The 19,302-nt window shown below is 42.5% G+C and overlaps 1 protein-coding gene across 1 annotated transcript in view; it reads right to left on the bottom strand.

The window, feature by feature from the left end:
- The window catches only part of FEZ2 (fasciculation and elongation protein zeta 2 (zygin II)), a 44,258-nt gene extending 28,226 nt beyond the window's left edge, over nucleotides 1-16,032 (bottom strand). The window contains exons 1-4 of the mRNA XM_011935980.1: nucleotides 15,876-16,032; nucleotides 11,615-11,723; nucleotides 3,792-3,908; nucleotides 1,418-1,559 (exon numbers count right to left, since the gene is read on the bottom strand). Of these exons, the coding sequence (XP_011791370.1) occupies nucleotides 1,418-1,559; nucleotides 3,792-3,908; nucleotides 11,615-11,686 (331 nt within the window). The 5' untranslated portion in view covers nucleotides 11,687-11,723; nucleotides 15,876-16,032. The remainder of the gene's footprint in view (nucleotides 1-1,417; nucleotides 1,560-3,791; nucleotides 3,909-11,614; nucleotides 11,724-15,875) is intronic.
- Between the last annotated feature and the right edge of the window lie 3,270 nt (nucleotides 16,033-19,302).

The following is a 19,302-nucleotide window of genomic DNA, read 5'->3' as shown; positions in this document are numbered from 1 at the left end:
CAGAATGTGGAGAGGGGGTCTTTGAAGAGGTAAATTAAGGTTAAATGAGGGCATTAGGATGGGCCCTAACCCAGTATGACCGGTATTCTTATAAAATAGGGTGACCAGAACACAGAAGAAAGACCATGTGAAGACATAGGGAGAAGGCAGCCATCTGCATGTCAAGGAGAGGCCTCTGAAAAAAACCAAACCTGCCAACACCTTGATCTCAGACTTCTGGCCTCCAGAACTGTAAGAATATAAATTCCTGTGGTTTAAGCCACCCACCCTGTGGTACTTTGTTCTGGCAGCCCTAGCAAACCAATACAGATTTCAGTATCTATATCAAGTATCAGGACTGTATTTGGGAGTCAGGACCTTAACGCCATTTAGCCCGTATCTACAGTAGCATGGTCAAATCAGACCATGTGAAAGACTTTGGTCTGTCTAACCATCTGTATGTTGAAGCCATACAACCAACGTTCTTTAGGTAACTAAGCTTCGGACTGGGCATGCCATAAAGATAAAACTAGGTGACAACACCGGTTGAGCAGATACAGACTCTGTCACTGTCTACTGAAGGAGGAGACCAGTCATGTGGCAATGATTAGATACACACACCTTCCTTCCAACCGGTCTCAGGCTCTTCACAGGCTGGTTATAGTTATTCAGAAATTTTTCATGAAAATCAACTGTAGAGTTTCTAGAATTAATTATTCTCATATACGTCAAACAGATCCATGGTTCCCAAAATTCTTCACAGTAACACATAAGACTATTTGTATAGACAGGAATTGCATTTGACAAAGAATTACTGAATATCTATTCTACACTTCAGGTATGATGGGGTTTGTTATAGACTCAATCGTGTCCTCTCCAGATTCATGTGTTGATGTCCTAACCCCTACTACCTCAGAATGTTACAGTATTTGGAGATATGGTCTTTAATGACATTAAAATAAGGTCATTAGGATAGACTCTAATTCAATATGGTTGCTGTCCTTATAAAAGGAAATTTGGGGCCGGGCATGGTGGCTCACGCCTGTAATGGCAGCACTTTGGAAGGCTGAGGCAGGTGGATCATGAGTGTCAGGAGTTCGAGACCAGCCTGGCCAACATGGCAAAACTCTGTCTCTACTAAAAATATAAAAATTAGCCGGGCATGGTGGTGGGCACCTGTAATCCTAGCTACTTGAGAGGCTGACACAGGAGAATTGCTTGAACCCGGGAGGCAGAGGTTACAGTGAGCCAAGATCACGCCACTTCATTCCAGCTTGGGCCAAAAAGTGAAACTCCATCACAACAACAACAGAAAAGCAAATCTGGACACAGACACAAACAGAAGGGGATTAAATCAAAGCTTTCGGGAGATGATCATACTATATATTTGATATAGACAAAAAGCACAGAAATCATTGATTTAAGCAGGCTCCCTTACTCTCTTCATAACTGCTGGTACTAGACCTCTTAAGAGTTTGAATTTCCTGGGAAAGCATTGAAAGTCGATCTGACTGTGTAGGGGTTTCATCATCTTCTGGGTCCGGTGATTCCTGCATCATTTCTTCAATTTCTTCAATAACCTTCGAAAACATACATACCACTGTTAATCAAATAAACAAAAGGAAAATGATCTAGCTGGAACACGGTGCTCACCTAAGGCACCCAGAGCAGAAATGCACTGAATGCTCCATTAACCAATGATGTTCAGGTGTGGATGCTCTGAATAATCAAAATTTTGATTGTAGGAGTGAACATGGTTTATCAAGAAAAAATTACAATATACTAAACACAAACCTAAATAGAGTTGAATTTACTGTGTCCATCATGGTTCAGAAGGCCCTAACATGTCTAGCAAAGTCTAGGAAATCGCACTTCAAACACATAATAATTTACTTCAGACACACCAGAACCAGATCATAGAGTAATCGTTAGAAGAAAGCAAATAGGCCGGGCGCAGTGGCTCAAGCCTGTAATCCCAGCACTTTGGGAGGCCAAGACGGGCGGATCACGAGGTCAGGAGATCGAGACCATCCTGGCTAACACGGTGAAACCCCATCTCTACTAAAAAATACAAAAAAAAAACTAGCCGGGCGAGGTGGTGGGCGCCTGTAGTCCCAGCTACTCGGTAGGCTGAGGCAGGAGAATGGCGTAAACCCGGGAGGCGGAGCTTGCAGTGAGCTGAGATCCGGCCACTGCACTCCAGCCCCGGCGACAGAGCGAGACTCCGTCTCAAAAAAAAAGAAAGCAAGTAACAGAAAATTTACGGTAGACATACAAGTGCTCAATTTAAACGTATCTCTTCAAAAATTCTGACATAAAAGTTAGAAAATACAATAGTATAAAAAAAGTATATATAAATGGGAAATTACCTCCATGACAGCAAAATATTCTTTCAACAGCAGAAAAATAATTTTATATATTAATTCAATGAAAAATAAAGGGATTTTTTGAATTACTTAAAAAGTAGAAGTCCAAAGAGAAAAATGCTGTGAAAAGCAGAAAAACTTCAGAAATACAATTTGCCTTCAAACAATGATCTACTGTCTAGTACAGTGCTGCTCAAATCTTACGACAGTGTCTTGCCCTGTTCCAGATTCTAAAAGTTGAGAAGGATATAGAACTCAGCGAAAATGTAAAGGAAAGCCAGGAAAATTATTCAACAGTTAGAAAAAAGGACCTAAAGGTAAAAAAAAAAAAAAAATTAAATACAATTAAATGAAAGAGTAAGGCATCATGAGCATATTTACCATGCTTCATGAATTAAAAGTTTAACAGGTTAACATTTCCAAGGAAAAATAAAGGCAAATCTGAAGGAGATGAGATTATGTTAATTAAATAAGAGTCTCCAAAACAGGCAATATAATATGGCACAATGAGCCACTCAAGGATCCTACAGAATCTGTTATTCTAACTCTTAAAAACAGGGAGAGTTTATGGTATTAGGCAGGTCAGTGAGGGGACAATGAATTCTCAAGGTCGTGTCTATCCCTAGATTACCCTCTACCTCAAAACAACCCTCCAACCTACTATTACCTTGCTTTTTTAAGCACCACATTCTTTCCACGCCTAGAACAATTCAACCACAAATATGACTAAGGAGGATCCAAATAACACAATTTTAATGTAAATTTTTAATGTACTCCTCCCAAGCTTGCCATAATGTATCTCCTTACTGACCTTGTCTTTCCAGCCTAAAAATAGAGTGTGGTAGAATTCACAGTCCAAGTAGCCATGGAACATTTTATTTCAGGAAGAAGTTCTGGCATCACATTTCAACAATACAACAGAGGTGGGAAGAGTATTCAGAAAATGAGAAAGCTGATTCGACTGGTTTTAAGTGAATACGGGGTTGACCTTATTAGCACATTCCACGGGAATAATGCTCACTTCTTTCTGGGGCACACAATATGTTACTTTAATACATGAGAATGCTTTTTACCCAGGGTTTCGAAGATACTAAATAATTTCTACACAGATACTTTACAGTTTGTCCATGTTTGGGTAAATCTAAAGGAACAAGGAAATTCACAATATTTTTCTGGTTTGGGGTTAAGCGATAACCTTTCCTTGGTACCTTGCTATACTCTTCAACAAGGCCTATGTTGGAAATCTTCCCAACTCACATAATCCCTCCTGCTTCAGGTCACAAATACTTATTTTTCTCTGTGGACGAGTTAACTATTAAGCCTGTATAACCAGAAAAAAATAGGAAAGATAAGTAAACCAACAGCCATCATTTACTGTCATAAGAAGAAGCCATTTTTCAGCTCTAGAGTCTCCTTTCCTTGCGTTGCTGAGTATCTCCTCTGTACCTGGTCTGCCGTGAAGAGGGGCTCATCACTAACACAGGAGACGATGATTGAGTGCATATCCAGCTGTTCTCTCAGCTCTTCATCATCTGACGTATCAAAGAGCAAACTGTCACTTACCTAAAAACAAAAATACCCACCATTAAAAGCAGGACATCCTGATCAAAACAAAGTTAACAGCTCTGAGTAAAAGAGGCTGCAGAGAAAAGCAACTACTGAGAGCTTTCCCTCGAGAGGGAGAAATTACTACAATCACTCTGTACTAGGCAATGAGCACATATTCATCTTGAACAGAAATGAGAAGAATGTAGAATAAATATGAAATCGCTAAGACGCTGCATAAGGCTGCTATAAAAGCTGACAGATATGCAGAAAAAATACAGTATTCGTTAGCAAGTCATAGGGAATTTACAGTGAATAGAAGGGAGAATATGGGTAGGTTTAGCAATAAACAGTAAGACCGGTAGACGTTAACATTCTAAAGAAAACATCAAAGTTAGATACTTGCAAACTAACTTCTAATATTTGAGTAAAAGATGATCAACTCCCTGAAAGGCGGGATCTGTCCATGAGCGTCACACATAGCCCTTCCAATTGCACATTTCTTCTTAACAAAAACTAATAACCCTAGGCTCCAAGAACATCTTTAAACCTAACTGAGCTGGTGATTCACCACTCACCTCCTCACCATCTTCCACCCTGCTCTGTGCTCCAGGAGGTATGGAGGACATCAAAGGATGCCCTTGCTGTCTGGCTTCCAGGTGGGTTCAACCCTACTGGCAGACACTGGGAGACTGCAGGGTGGGATGGTGAGGGCTGGGCATGTATTCTGCTGTCTTCCTCCCTGTCAGACTGTCATTTGTTGACTATGGCTCTTCACCAAAGCCATAGCGCTCATTAGCAGACTTCTCCCACACAGCCCATCCCACAGTTTCTGGTAATCTCTCCCGCTCCTTTCCTCTTCACGTCCAGGACAGCTAAAGTACCAGTTTCTGTTGCCAGCCTGGGGGACTGCATCACATCTAGTTAGTTTCCCTTAACTCTGCCCACACCAATATAAATAGCCCCCTTAATAATGACTTAAGAGTTTAGTACCAGTACTGATTGTAAAAACTTGGCCTGAAAACACTCAGCAGATTAAAATGAACAAGTGAACATCTGTCTATCATCTACCTATCTGTTACGACATGACCATTCAAGTGCTGAATGGAAATGAAATTAGAATTCTATTCCTCAGGAAGGATTAGCACACACTGAGTTCCCAAAGAATGGGCAACAAGGATTCTGTTAGAAGCCACCATGTCATTCTATTACACAGTGTATAACTAAAATGATAAACTTTTACCTGGCAAAATTATTTACCCATGCAAAGGATATATATCTAAAGCTGAGGACACAATGGCATGGACGTAGGTCCCTAGTGCTTCCCTAGTTCTTCATAACACGAGCATCTGGAGTCTGCAGGCGAACACAGCCTACAGAGTAAGAAACCTACAGGTGAGAAGGGCCAAGGGAAGAAGCACTGGCATGTCGACTTTCCAACATTAGACTGGGAGAAGAGCCCATCAACACCGCAGGGTCCACCTACAACCCTACAGTGCAACTCCAGGCTCTTGCACAGTAACGATATCCCTTCTATTTCTTATTGCACCATCAGCCTAGCGAAGGCCTGGCCATGGCCTTCAACACACAGCATCATGAACTCAGAACACTGTGTGGAAAAAAGAAGAATCTAAAAGCTTCCAGGGAGGAGAAAAAAAAAAAAGCACATCACATTAAAAGGATCAGGAATCAAAATGTCATGTGACTTCTCAATAGCAACAGTAGATGCTAGAAAATAATCAATGTAACTTCCGTATTAGGAGAAATTCCATCCTAGAATCCTATATCCAGCTAAAACAAGTAGTCAGGAGCTTAGGATAAAGACATTTTCAGACATACAAGTTCTGAAAAACTTACCTCTCATGTGCCCTTTCTCAAAAAGCTACCAGAAGGAAAATGAAAAAGAAAAAAGACATGTGGTCTAATAACAAGTGACAGAGAATTCTCATAATGATAGTAAAGTGAAAATCCCAGAATGACGACTGTAAAGCTAAACTAGAGAGTAACACTCAGATTAGAATTGTTACTGCAGAGAGCATGGAGAAGAGAGAGAGGTGAGTGGGGAGGGAGAGCAGAAGGACTAGATAGATTACCTGGTGCAGTCCATTTACTAAAATGAGTTCTATGGCTCTACTGAGGCTGAACTGGTCAGCTAATTATAAACTAAATAAACCACAAAAAGGCAGTTAGTATCCTAAGAAAAAAACGAAGTAGAAAAAGAGAAAATTTAAATATATCAAAATGGGTCAACTGCACATTAAAAAAGTAAATATAAATGATGATGATTAATTCAACCCCAGATGTTGATGTAATTATATTGGGAAGATGGGGAAAGGGAAGTTTCTGGGAGGGTATGGTGTCAGGGGTTGGCAAAGGACAGTAAGAGAGCTAAACCTTCACTCTCTGGGTAGAAAATAAAGAACTAAAGTCTAAAATTGAGAAAATAATACCAAGTAAAATGGCATGAGCATGTTACCTGCTAGAAGAAATAGCTGATATTTAAAGTGGTCACCTCTGGTAAGGAGAAATCAAGGATGAGGTAAGTGGAGCAGAGGCTGCCTTTTCATTTAAGTCCTATAGTTCTAATTTACTCTTTAAACTATGACAGCTGTTCCTTCAACAATTTAATGTTTAAAAGAAGGAGAAAGATCAAGAGAGTAGGCTCTTGATGAGAGGGGATGTATGATTTCAATATTGTAGAAGATGAAAACGTGGTACACTGTTATCACAAAGGCGTGTCGATACCATGGAGTAGACCTACCAATTAGCTTCATCGATCTTACACTTCAAACACTTCACACCTCTTCCCAATCACTCTTCCTATGTTTCAGCTTGAGGACCATGACTTTGTTTTCTTTTTCCCCTTCTGGCTTATAAATACTAAAAGTTTTAATTTTAAAATTAATCCGGGGTGGGCACAGTGGCTCATGTCTGTAATCCCAGCACTTTGGGAGGCTGAGGCGGGTGGATTGCTTGAGCTCAGAAGTTTGAGAACAGCCTGGGCAACATGGTGAAATCCCGTCTCTACAAAAAATTAGCTGGGCATGATGGCACATGCCTGTACTCCCAGTTATTCAGGAGGCTGAGGTGGGAGGATCACTTAAGCCCAGGAGGTGGAGGTTGTAGTGAGCCAAGATGGCACCACTGCACTCCAGCCTGGACAACAGAGCCAGACCATGTCTCAAAAGAAAAAAAAAATTATTCCTAAGGAAGCCCAGGTTGCCACGGCTCACACCTGTAATCCCAACACTTTGGGATGCCACAGTGGGAGGATCTCTTGAAGTCAGGAAATCAAGACCACCCTGAGCAACACAGTAAGACCTTGTACAGAAATATACAGAAATATTTTTTCTTAAAATTAGCCAGGCATGGCAGTGCTCCTGTGTAGTCCTAGCTACTCAGGAAGCTGGAGGGGAAAGATCGCTTAAGCCCAGGAGTTGGAGGCTACCCTGAGCTATGATGGCGCCACTGTACTCCAGCCTGGGCAACAGAGGGAGACACCCTCTCAATCTATCAATCAATCAATCAATCAAATTGCTTCTATGGTAATGGAAGATGTTATTATTTTATTTCTACTCTTAAAGGTATAAAGATGCATACAAAAGTCCCTGTCCTGAAAGAAATGTACATGGAAGGAGAAATACAGCACAGAAGATGTTCTTAAGCTGAAATGAATGAGAAGCATTCTACCATATAAGCATATTCAAGAATGGCACCAGATTTAGAATAGGTTTATGGCCAAAACACATGAGTAATAACAGTAAACTATTATAATAAATTTCCATGACAACAGAAATGATCCCAGATCATCTTTCCAGAGAGGGAGCCAAGTCCATTCCCCACAGAAACAGCATATGCTAAGAGCTGGAATACCTTTCAGGCTTTGCAAACTAGCCCTGGCTGTCCTGGGTATCATTATTCACTCTCCCACTCGGCATAAATGTGCCTTCTCTTTGCCAAGCATTCCCATCACTCCTTCCAATGCCAGGGTTAGATACAGACCTGGTGGTACTGTTTCCCTGTATAAAACCGAAGATACATCAACCGGAAAAAATGTGCCCACGTAAGAATGTGAAAGATACCAGTTGCCTTACTCTAAAAAAGACCTATCAAATTTACAAGTGTGCCATCTTAATCTTCAAAGAAAAATTGTAAACTGCAATCTAGCAAACTAGTTTTCCTGAATGTTTTTCTCACTTGAATGCAAAAAAAATTCCTCTTTTGTCAAAAAAAAAATTTCTATAGACTTTGTTTTATAAGTAAAATAATCGGCCGGGCGCAGTGGCTCAAGCCTGTAATCCCAGCACTTTGGGAGGCCGAGACGGGCGGATCACGAGGTCAAGAGATCAAGACCATCCTGGCTAACATGGTGAAACCTCGTCTCTACTAAAAATACAAAAACTAGCCTGGCGAGGCGGCAGGCGCCTGTCGTCCCAGCTACTCGGGAGGCTGAGGCAGGAGAATGGCGTAAACCCGGGAAGCGGAGCTTGCAGTGAGCTGAGATCCGGCCACTGCACTCCAGTCCGGGCGACAGAGCGAGACTCCGCCTCAAAAAAAAAAAAAAAAAGTAAGTAAAATAATCTAAAGAATGCTTTCAAAAGGTAAATTTTACTTAGCTTAATCACAGCACCAATAGAGCACCAGGTGGCAATGGTAAATACAGTAACTTTGCCAGGTTAAAAAAAAAATGTTTAATTGTATGCTGTGTAATAGCATGACGTCATGGCTTCTTACACAGTCCTTGTTGCCCATTTGTTTTTCAGAAACTCAGTGTGTGCTAATCCTCCCTGAGAAACAGAGTTCTAATTTCAATTCTATTCATCACTGGAATAGTCATGTCACAACAGAGAGATGATAGGTGAATGGTCACGTGTTCACTTTCATCTGCTGAGTTTTTCCAGGTAAGGCTGTTTTTGATTTTTTTTTTGGGGGGGGGACAGAGTCTCGCTCTGTCACCCAGGCTAGAGTGCAGTGGCATGATCTCAGCACACTGCAACTTCTGCCTCACAGGTTCAGGCAATTCTCCTGCCTCAGCCTCCCGAGTATCTGGGATTACAGGCATGTGCCACCACACCCAGTTAGTTTTGTATTTTTAATAGAGACAGGGTTTCACCGTGTTGGTAAGGCTGGTCTCAAACTCCTGACCTCAGGTGATCCACCCACCTCGGCCTCCCAAAGTGCCAGGATTACAGGCATGAGCCAACACACCCGGCCAGTAAGGCTTTTTAATGTCAGTACTTGCATTAAACTCTGCGTCATTACTAATCACTACCGTGGCTGTATCATTACCCTGGCATTGAAAATAACATTCAAAAGGCAGCAAAAGGGAGCGACTTCCCAAGATGCAATCTAAGAACAATACAAGATATACAGCAGTCCCTCAGTATCCATGGGAAATTGGTTCCAGGATACCCCAATACCAAAATCTGCAGATGCTCAAGTCCCTTATATAAAATGGGGTAGTATTTGCATATAACCTGTGCATATCCTCCTGTAAATTTTAAATTATATGTAAATTACTTACAATACCTAATACAAGGTAAATGGTTTATAGTTATTATATTGTATTGGTTTTTCATTTTTATTATTTTTTATTGTTGTCATTTTACTGTGGGTTTTTTTTTTTCAAGTTTTTGAATCCACAGTTGGCTAAAGCAGCAGATGCGAAACCAGAGGATACAGTGCACCCGCTGTACATTTAGTCAATGAAATTGGATTAATGTGTCTCATTCATGCTGCTAATGGGCCTGTCTTTGAAACTATGAATGCAAACTCTTCTATGCTATTTTTAATATGTCAAAAAAGTAGTACCCATGGACTGGTTTCAGTGCATTCTGCATTATTTTAAATAATATAGAAAATATTTTTTTACAAGCTTTCTATCATGATCTCTGGCCCTACAGTTTCACTCAATAAACAGGTATCTTCATATTTACTATGTGCCACGAACAGTATAGTTATAACGACAAATATAAATACCTGCTGGGAAGTCACAATCTAGTGACACACCCAGAAACATATGATTAACAAGAGAAGGCAGTGGTCATTTTAGAGACAGGGACAAAGTGCTCTGGGGACTAGCACCCATGAGACAACAAGACTAAACCCCGTGGCACAGATAACAAGTCCTTTCCAAGTTCACAGCCCCACAAGTGCCATCAGTTCCCACAGAGTGGAGTGTGTTTTCCTTCCGTGCAGGGATTTAGGCCATGGCTAAATGACCATCTGTCAGAGATGCTGGAGGTGGGGATTCCCCCCAAGTGAGAGGCTGGATTAAGTGTCCTTTAAAGCCCCTTCCAACTCTAAAATTGTATAATTCCATGAGATCAGCAAAGGCTAAAACAGTAATAGGAAGCTTCAGAGAGGAAGGGAAACTTGAACTAAGCCCAAAGTGATAGCCAGGACCTAAGTAAACATAAGACAGAGCAAAAGATCCCTCATTTTGTTCCTTTTCATTAAATGTATGCCAGGTCAGTCTGCAAAACTTAATGGGATTAATGATTGGCACAGTCAGGAAGATTTCCATCACTACTGAATACTGGGAAATATAACCAGAATTCTACATTTTACTAGAAAATAATAACAGTAGGCTTTTCTGATTACATATATAAAAAAATCCTTTTAACAAAACATTAACAATACTATTTAAAATACTGACAGGCCTACTGCACTACACTCCCAATAATCACATAATTACACTTAACGAAATACAGAGCACGCAAGATCTGGCATGAGTTTACATTATTATTTGATAAGGAACTTACACAGCCTGAAATTTAGATAACTTGACTATGTTTCTCAACAGCTTTAAACAAAGTTAACACTGTAATTTTGCATTTCAAGTAATTCTCTGCCCTTTTCTGCCCCCCACCTGTCCTATCACTTGTGCTCACACTTCTTAGTCAAGGCATCTTCACTTTATAACACCAGGACATACACAGGAGCCCTCAAGAAAGATAAGGTAGCCAAGACCATATTTAAAAAGCCAAGAACTAAATTGTCTTTTAAAGGTTCTGTAGTATTCACAGGAATACATAGTCTCCTGACAACATATCATGTCTAGCAGGTCACTACACTCATTCAAAAGTTAACTCCATGTTGAGATTCCAATACCCTCAGTATATTAAACCAAAGGCTAGCATTTTTACTGAGTGTTTCAGTGCATCAAAATTTTACTGAGTGTTGCAGTGCATCATCACTGCCAGGCGCAGTGGCTCACGCCTGTAATCCCAGAACTTTGGGAGGCCAAGGTGAATTACCTGAGGTCAGGAGTTCAAGACCAGCCTGGCCAACATGGCGAAACCTTATCTCTACTGAAAATGCAAAAATTAGCCGGGCGTGGTGGTGCATGCCTGTAATCTCAGCTACTCAGGAGTTTGAGGTGGGAGAACTGCTTGAACACGGGAGGCAGAGGTTGCAGTGAGCCCCTGCACTCCAGCCTGGGCAACAGAGCGAGACTCCATCTCAAAAACAAACAAACAAAAAAAATTGCAATAGAAATTTAGCTACACATACAAAAGTGAGTGTGCTGGAGAAGAACTAGAGGAATGTGCCAGCGAGGTAATGGCCCCAGAGCCAAGACAGCAAGACAGAGCTACCCCAACTGCCATAAGTTCGGAAATGAGAGGCAGGTCAATGAATCTGAGTTAAGCAGAAATGCTGCTGTTTTAGTTGTATTACCAGCATGAGTTATTCAAACTCCGTTGGTTCAATTCCTAACTTACCCCTTTTTCTGAGAGGTTCAGAGTAAGCAAGTGCAAGGTCCTAGTATGCGATGACTTCCAGTCTACAGGCATCACATTCCCATAATTATCCGTCAGGGCATTCCAAATCCTTAAAAAGAAGAAAGCTACAATCAATGAAAATTAACATTCTGTACGTCTTTCTTAAACAAACATTCAGTGAAAGATGATCACCAAATGTCAAAGGAGAAAAACAGAAAGCACATTGTTTCTCAGAAAAACATCAACAAAGTAGAGTCTCCTAAACAAAAACTAGGTGAAAAATCACAAAACTGGGCTGACAAGAAGTCCTAAGGGAAGGTGAAGGCGTACAGAAAACTCCCAATAGGCAACACGCAACACTTCCATTGTATTAGGTGCTAGGCGCTGTTCTAAGCAATTTACATGTATTAACTCATGTAATCTTCAAAAACAACATTAGAAGGGGGAACATTATCCTCATTTTACAGATGAAAAAACTGAAACACAGAGAGGGTAAGAAATGTTTCCAGGGTCACATGAGTAATAAATACAACTGTGCAATACACTTCTTTTTCTTCTGTAACTTCAAACACACAGACCATTTCAAAAAGTGAAAAATCTCTCTCAAACAAAAGGTTTGTTGTCTTTTCTGGAGAAAGAATTCACTCTCTATGTGAGAAAAGGATTTCATATCTAATTTGTAATAAAGAAACTAAGCACTAAGGCAGATACGATGAAAAGGAGAAGGGAGTTCACAATAAAATGCACACAGGCTCTATCCAATGCAGTTACCTGACCTTATTACCCAACAGCATTACAGGGAGGCAAGAGGGTAAAATGGGAAGGGCATTTGACTGAGACTAGGGAAACAAATGCTTGTCTCTATCCTTCTTCAAACGAGTTATTGGCCAAGCCCCTTAATCTCCCTAGGTATCCTCTGCCCTTCTATATATGAGAGACCTGGACAAGAAGCAGATACTCCTTCCAGCTCCATTACTCTAAGCATTAATTCAAAAGAGCTGTATTGAAGAGAGTCCCAAACCACACCAGATAAGAACACCAAACTCAAATTTCATGACCAAAATTCAGGTTTCAATACTAAAGTAATAATGAGCACAATAAAACATGATGTTTTAAGAAAAATTAAAGTTCAGAGATGAAATTGATTTGAAATCTAATTGGGATAAGTAAAGTTAAACACTAAACAGATGAGCTACTTACTAGCTAGAGGTATACACAAAGATGTCATGTAGAAAAAACACCCTAAAATGTATATTAGGTATCTAATTGTGAATAAGCAATAGGCTTTCTTTCCAAGTGTGTAAGACACTAAGATACAAAAACAATCCTGGTTGGGACATAAAGAATGAAATTTTTTTTAAGTTCCGGGATACATTGCAGGGCGCCATGGTGATTTGCTGCACCTATCAACCCATCACCTAGGTATTAAGCCCAAGAATGAAAATGTTAAAATACAGACATAACATAGTAACAAATAGGGATTGGCTGCTAAAAAGAAGCAGCAATAGGACTGCAAATGCTAAAAGCATAACATCCCAAATGATGTTTGGCTTTAAAATGCACATTAGGGACAGGCCTGGTGGCTCATGTCTGTAATCCCAGCACTTTGGGAAGCCAAAGTGGTAGGACTGCTTGAAGCCAGGAGTTCAAGACCAGCCTGGGCAGCTAAAAGCATAACATCCCAAATGATGTTTGGCTTTAAAATGCACATTAGGGACAGGCCTGGTGGCTCATGTCTGTAATTCCAGCACTTTGGGAAGCCAAAGTGGGAGGACTGCTTGAAGCCAGGAGTTCAAGACCAGCCTGGGCAGCAAAAGGGAGACCCATAGCTCTATAAAAAAAAAAAAAAAAACAATTGAATTGGCCAGGCCCGTGGCATGTGCCCGCAGTCCCAGCTACTTTGGGAGGGTAAGGCAGGAGGACTGCTTAAGCCCAGGAGGTCAAGGCTACAGTGAGCTATGATGGCACCACTGTACTCCAGCCTGGGTGACAGAGCAAGATTCTGTCTCTAAAAATATATAAATAAAATAAAAAATAAAATTAGCCTCAATAAAAATGTGAACCCAAAAAGCTCTAGAGAACTAACTCATTTACCCAGCAAAGCTCCCATATGCATGGTCCATTCCTATTCTCCTCTCTGTTGGAATCATATCTCCTCTAATCCCCATGAAGTAGAATTAGAGGCAATGTCTGCAGACCGCTAAACTTGCTGGGTTTCTGGCTCATAACCTCCTGGGTAAGAAATTTTCAAACACTGAATAACTGACTGTATAGTCCATTTTCATGCAGCTGAGAAAGACATACCCCAGACTGGGAAGAAAAAGAGGTTTAATTGGACTCACTATTCCACATGGCTGGGGAGGCCTCAGAATCATGGTGGGAGGAAAAAGGCACTTCATACATGGCAGCAGCAAGAGAAAATGAGGAAGATGCAAAAGCAGAAATCCCCGATAAGCCCATCAGATCTCATGAGACGTATTCACTATCACGAGAAAAGCTCAGGAAAGACCAGCTCCGGTGATTCAATTACCTACACTGGGTCCCTCCCACAACACGTGGGAATTCTGGAAGATACAATTCAAGTTGAGATCTGGGTGGGGACACAGCCAAAACATATGATTCTGCCCCGGCCCCTCCAAATCTCATGTCCTCACATTTCAAAACCAATTATGCCTTCCCAACAGTCCCCCAAAGTCTTAACTCATTTCAGCATTAACCCAAAAGTCCACAGTCCAAAGTCTCATCTGAGACAAGGCAAGTCCCTTCCACCTACAAGCCTGTAATATCGAAAGCAAGCTAGTTACTTCCCAGATACAATGCGGGTACAGGTATTGGGTAAATACGGCTGTTCCAAATGGGAGAAATTGGCCAAAACAAAGGGGTTACAGGGCCCATGCAAGTCTGAAATCCAGTGTGGCAGTCAAAACTCAAAGCTCCAAAATGATCTCCTTTGACTCCAGGACACGCTGACGCAAAAGATAGGTTCCCATGGTCTTAGGCAACTCTGCCCCTGTGGCTTTGCAGGGTATGGCCTCCCTCCCCACTGCTTTCACAAGCTGGTGTTGAATGTCTGCGGCTTTTCCAGCCACATGGTGCAAGCTGTAGGTGGATCTACCATTCTGGGGTCTAGAGGACAGTGGACCTCTTCTCACAGCTCCACTAAGCAGTACCCCAATAGGGACTCTGTGTGGGGGCTCCAATCCCACATTTCCCTTCCACACTGCCCTAGCAGAGGTTCTCCATGAAGGCCTTACCCCCTGCAACAAACTTTTGCCTGGGCATCCAGTCATTTCCATACATCTTCTGAAATCTAGGAGGAAGTTCCCAAACCTCAATTCTTGACCTCTGTGCACCCAAGGGCTCAATGCCACATGGAAGCTGCCAAGGCTTGGGGCGTGTACCCTCTGAAGCCACAGCCTGAGCTGTACATTGGCCCCTTTCAGCCACGGCTGGAGCAGCTGGGACACAGGGCACCAAGTCCCTAGCCTGCCCACAGCAGGCGGACCCTAGGCCCAGTCCACGAAACCACTTTTTCCTTTTTGGGCCTCCAGGCCTGTGATGGGAGGAGCTGCCATGAAGGTCTCTGACAAGGCCTGGAGACATTTGCCCCCATGATCATGTGGATTAACATCAGGCTCCTTGCTACTTAACGCAAATTTCTGCAGCTGGCTTGAATTTCTCCCCAGAAAATGGAGGGGGTTTTTCTATTGCATAGTCAGGCTGCAAATTTTCCCAACTTTTATGCCCTGCTTCCCTTATAAAACTGAGCATCTTTAATAGCACCCAAGTCACCTCTTGAATGCTTTACTGCTTAAAAATTTTTTCTGCCAGATACCATAACTCATCTCCCTCAAGTTCAAAGTTCCACAAATCTCTTTGGCAGGGGCAAAATGCCACCAGTTCTCTTTGCTAAAACATAACAAGGGTCACCTTTGCTCCAGTTCCCAACAACTTCCTCATCTCCATCTGAGACCACCTCAGCCTGGATTTTATTGTCCATATTGCTGTCAGCATTTTGGGAAAGCCATTCAACAAGTCTCCAGGAAGTTCCAAACTTTCCCACATTTTCCTGTCTTCTGAGCCCTTCAAACTACTCCAATCTCTACCTGTTACCCAGTTCCAAAGTCATTTCCAGATTTTCAGGTATCTTTTCAGCAACGCCCCACTCTCCTGGTACCAATTTACTGTATTAGTCCATTTTCATGTAGCTGATAAAGACATACCCAAGACTGGGAAGAAAAAGAGGTTTAATTGGACTTACAGTTCCACACGGCTGGGGAGGCCTAAGAATCATGGCAGGAGGCAAAATGCACTTCTTGCATGGCGGCAGCAAGGGAAAATGAGGAAGGAGCAAAAGCTGAAACCCCTGATAAGCCCATCAGATCTTGTAAGACGTATTCACTATCACGAGACTAGCACAGGAAAGACCAGCCCCCATGATTCAATTACCTCCCCCTGGATCCCTCCCACAACACGTGGGAATTCTGGGAGATACAATTCAAGTTGAGATTTGGGTGGGGACACAGCCAAACCATATCACTGACTATAGACCTAATCCTGGTCAGGAACTTGAGTAGAATACACTAGCAGGTGAAGACAATCCAGAATTTGAGGCATTTGCTTTGTCTGCTTATTTGCTCCTTCTTAAACAAGGCTATAAGAAAAAGGCAAATGGGAAGGCATACTTCACTTAGAAGCACCTGTCGGTGACTTTGATCTTCCAAGAAAATGAAAGCCAATTAACAGTCTCCACTAAGGTCAAAACAATGGTAGTTGGAAGGACACAGAGGCAACTCTAGTGAAAGATTTCTAGAATTCTGCAGTCAAGACATATGAACTGCCTTCATCTTTATCACAAAGCATTACAACCAGTTGCAAACAATGGTCAGGACAGCTCTTTTGCAAGGAGGTCAAAGTCCTACCAACATTGAATCCTGCAGAATACTCTTGTAAGTAAAACCTCAGTAGATAATACAATCCATATTTAACCAAAACAAAAGCTGAGGCTCAGAGAAGTTAAATAAAGTGCCAGGGGTCGGGGAGGGTTTTGGGGTGATTCAAGTACATTACATTTATGGTGCACTTTATTTCTATTATTATTATATTATCATATATAATGAAATAATTATACAACTCACCATAATGTAGAATCAGTGGGAGCCCTGAGCTTGTTTTCCTGCAACTAGATGGTCCTATCTGGGGGTGAGGGGAGACAGTGAGAGATCATCAGGCATTAGATTCTCACAAGGTATCTGCAAACTAGATCCCTCACCTGCGCAGTTCTAAATCCTATTAGATCCTACCTAATGCTGCAGCTGATCTGACAGGAGGTGGCTCAGGTGGTAATGCAAGCAATGGGGAGGAGCTGGAAATACAGATGAAGCTTTGCTCACTCACTCAACCACTCACCTCCTGTTGTGTGGCCCAGTTCCAGTACCAGTCTGTGGACCAGGGGTTGGGGACCCCCTGACCTAAAGCACAGCAATATCTGAGTAAAACAGTTATCAATTCTACCTAGTGAAAAGGGAGCTGGAACAGACTATCAAGCAATGGTGAGTATGTTTCTGTAATATAAAAGAAACAATGCCAGTGATGACCAGCTCCCAACTCCTGAAAAAAAAAAAGAGATTTCTTAGGCATTCCCAAGTCAAGAGACACGAATTACCACGAACATACCATCTACTAAATACCATTAACAAGAGCAACAACATATTTTTAAGCAAAGGCTAAAATAACCTACTTTCCTGACAGTCTAAGTGAAATAAAGACTCGTAATGATCTACATACAATCCTCTAATTGACTTAAGTCAGCTACTCTTGATAAACCCAAATACATAATAAACCTGCACTAATTTTTAAATCCAGAATGTGTCCCGGGTTTAGTGATTCAGAGTATCTAAATCTACATACACATAAAATTATCTTCTCTTTGGAAACAGGCTTCCAAAAATGTCATCTTTTGCTACTGACTGCATGCACGTGTGTACAAAATCCAATTATAAATTTTTCCCTTCTCCACACCTGGGCAGAACACAGTACAGAGGAACCAATGAAAGGAGACAGTCTCCAAACACTGGTGGGCCAGCGCCACCGCTCAGCCATGTTTACAGGCCCCACTCCCAAAGCTGTCTTTTCAAGCTTCCTACCTTATTCCTGATAAATCTGTTTGTTTCACAGAAGAAAGGAGACAATCAGGCTGGAAACTCCTTTCCATGCCTGTAACTCCTGCCCTGTCTCTCAAAACTTCTTCCCTAACCTCTAAGAGTCTCTCCATCCCATTAATGCTCTGAAAATCCATTCCTTCTCATGTCCCCATTTTTGAGACAAAGTCTCACTCTGTCACCCAGGCTACAGTGCAGTTGTGCGATGACGGCTCACTGCAACCTTCGCCTCCCGAACTCAAGTAATCCCTCCACCTCAGCCTCCTGAGCAGCTGGGTCCGTGGGACCACAGGCATGCGCCACTGGACTCCATTAATTCTTTAAATTTTCTTGTAAAGATCAGGTTTCACTATATTGCCCAGTCTGGTCTCGAAATGTTGGAAGCAAGCCATCCTCTCACCACAGCCTCCCAAAGTGCTGGGATCACAGGTGTGAGTCACCGCACCCAATCTTATTCCACTCATTTTACCTTCAGCCTCTCCGGAGGCTCCTCTCCCCCTATATACACAACATGCTCAAGTTCCCTTACTCTCACCATTCCTATTTACCTACTTTTGGGGGTAAGACCATGGTACCTAATTACAACTCTTAACCAAATTATAATTGCGGCTCAGGGAGGTTTAAAAAGTGCCCTCAGGAACTCTGCGCCTCCCCTCCCCCAGCTTTCACAAATCCCCATGAACCTCCATCATTGCACTTAGATGTTAGATGATTCTGTAATTATTAATATTACTTGTGTATGCCTTGGTCTCCCCACCAGACCATGCGATCGTTACCATCAGTAAGCAGGGCCCTTCGTTTTCGTCTCTGTGGCGGCTCGCACTCTACCAGGGCTCTCGGATGGGTCCCAGATTCCTGTGCCCTAAATGCTGCCTCACTCGTTGGTACTTATGCACAGACAATATACTCCACCTTGAAAGTAAGACTTTTTTCCACCTGCACACCACCAGGCACACTCCCACTCATCAGTCAGATCGTTTGCACATTTCTCTATAGTCTTTCCTGACTCTCCCCCAGACATACGCTTTTAAGTCTCCCACATTTGGTGCATATAACCATTGCAGCACTAATTACATGCACACAAGTATTTGTTTACACATCTATCTCCCATCCTACGTCGTGTCCTAACTTGGGAGGGACAATGTCCAGTCGTTTTGGTGTCCCCTGTGCGAGGCGGCGCCTGGCACTCAGCAGGTGCTTAATAAATGCGACTTGAGTGAATGAATGGCGACACACGTGCCCCGAGAGATGCCGTCTCAAACTATGGGCTCTGCACTGGCGATTCCCCTCTAAAGCAAACGAGGGTTTGGTTTTGCAGGAAGGATGGCGGGAGGCACCGAGGCGGAGGTTTTCAGGGCGCTTGGCGGGCGGGGGGCAGGGGATTTAAATCGCTGGGCGAGCAGAGGCCGACGGCCCGAGGAGGGAGGCGAGAGGGCGGGGACTCCCGCGTCCATGGAGGCGGAAGGAGAGCGTGGGGAGGAGCTGCGGCCGGAGGGCCGGCGGGTCGGGCAAGGGGCAGGGGAGGCT

Source organism: Colobus angolensis, unplaced genomic scaffold, assembly GCF_000951035.1.
Source record: "Colobus angolensis palliatus isolate OR3802 unplaced genomic scaffold, Cang.pa_1.0 Scaffold15, whole genome shotgun sequence".
NCBI lineage: Eukaryota > Metazoa > Chordata > Mammalia > Primates > Cercopithecidae > Colobus > Colobus angolensis.
The sequence above is the reverse complement of the archived record's forward strand: the minus strand, read 5'-3'. Positions and strand labels throughout refer to the sequence as shown.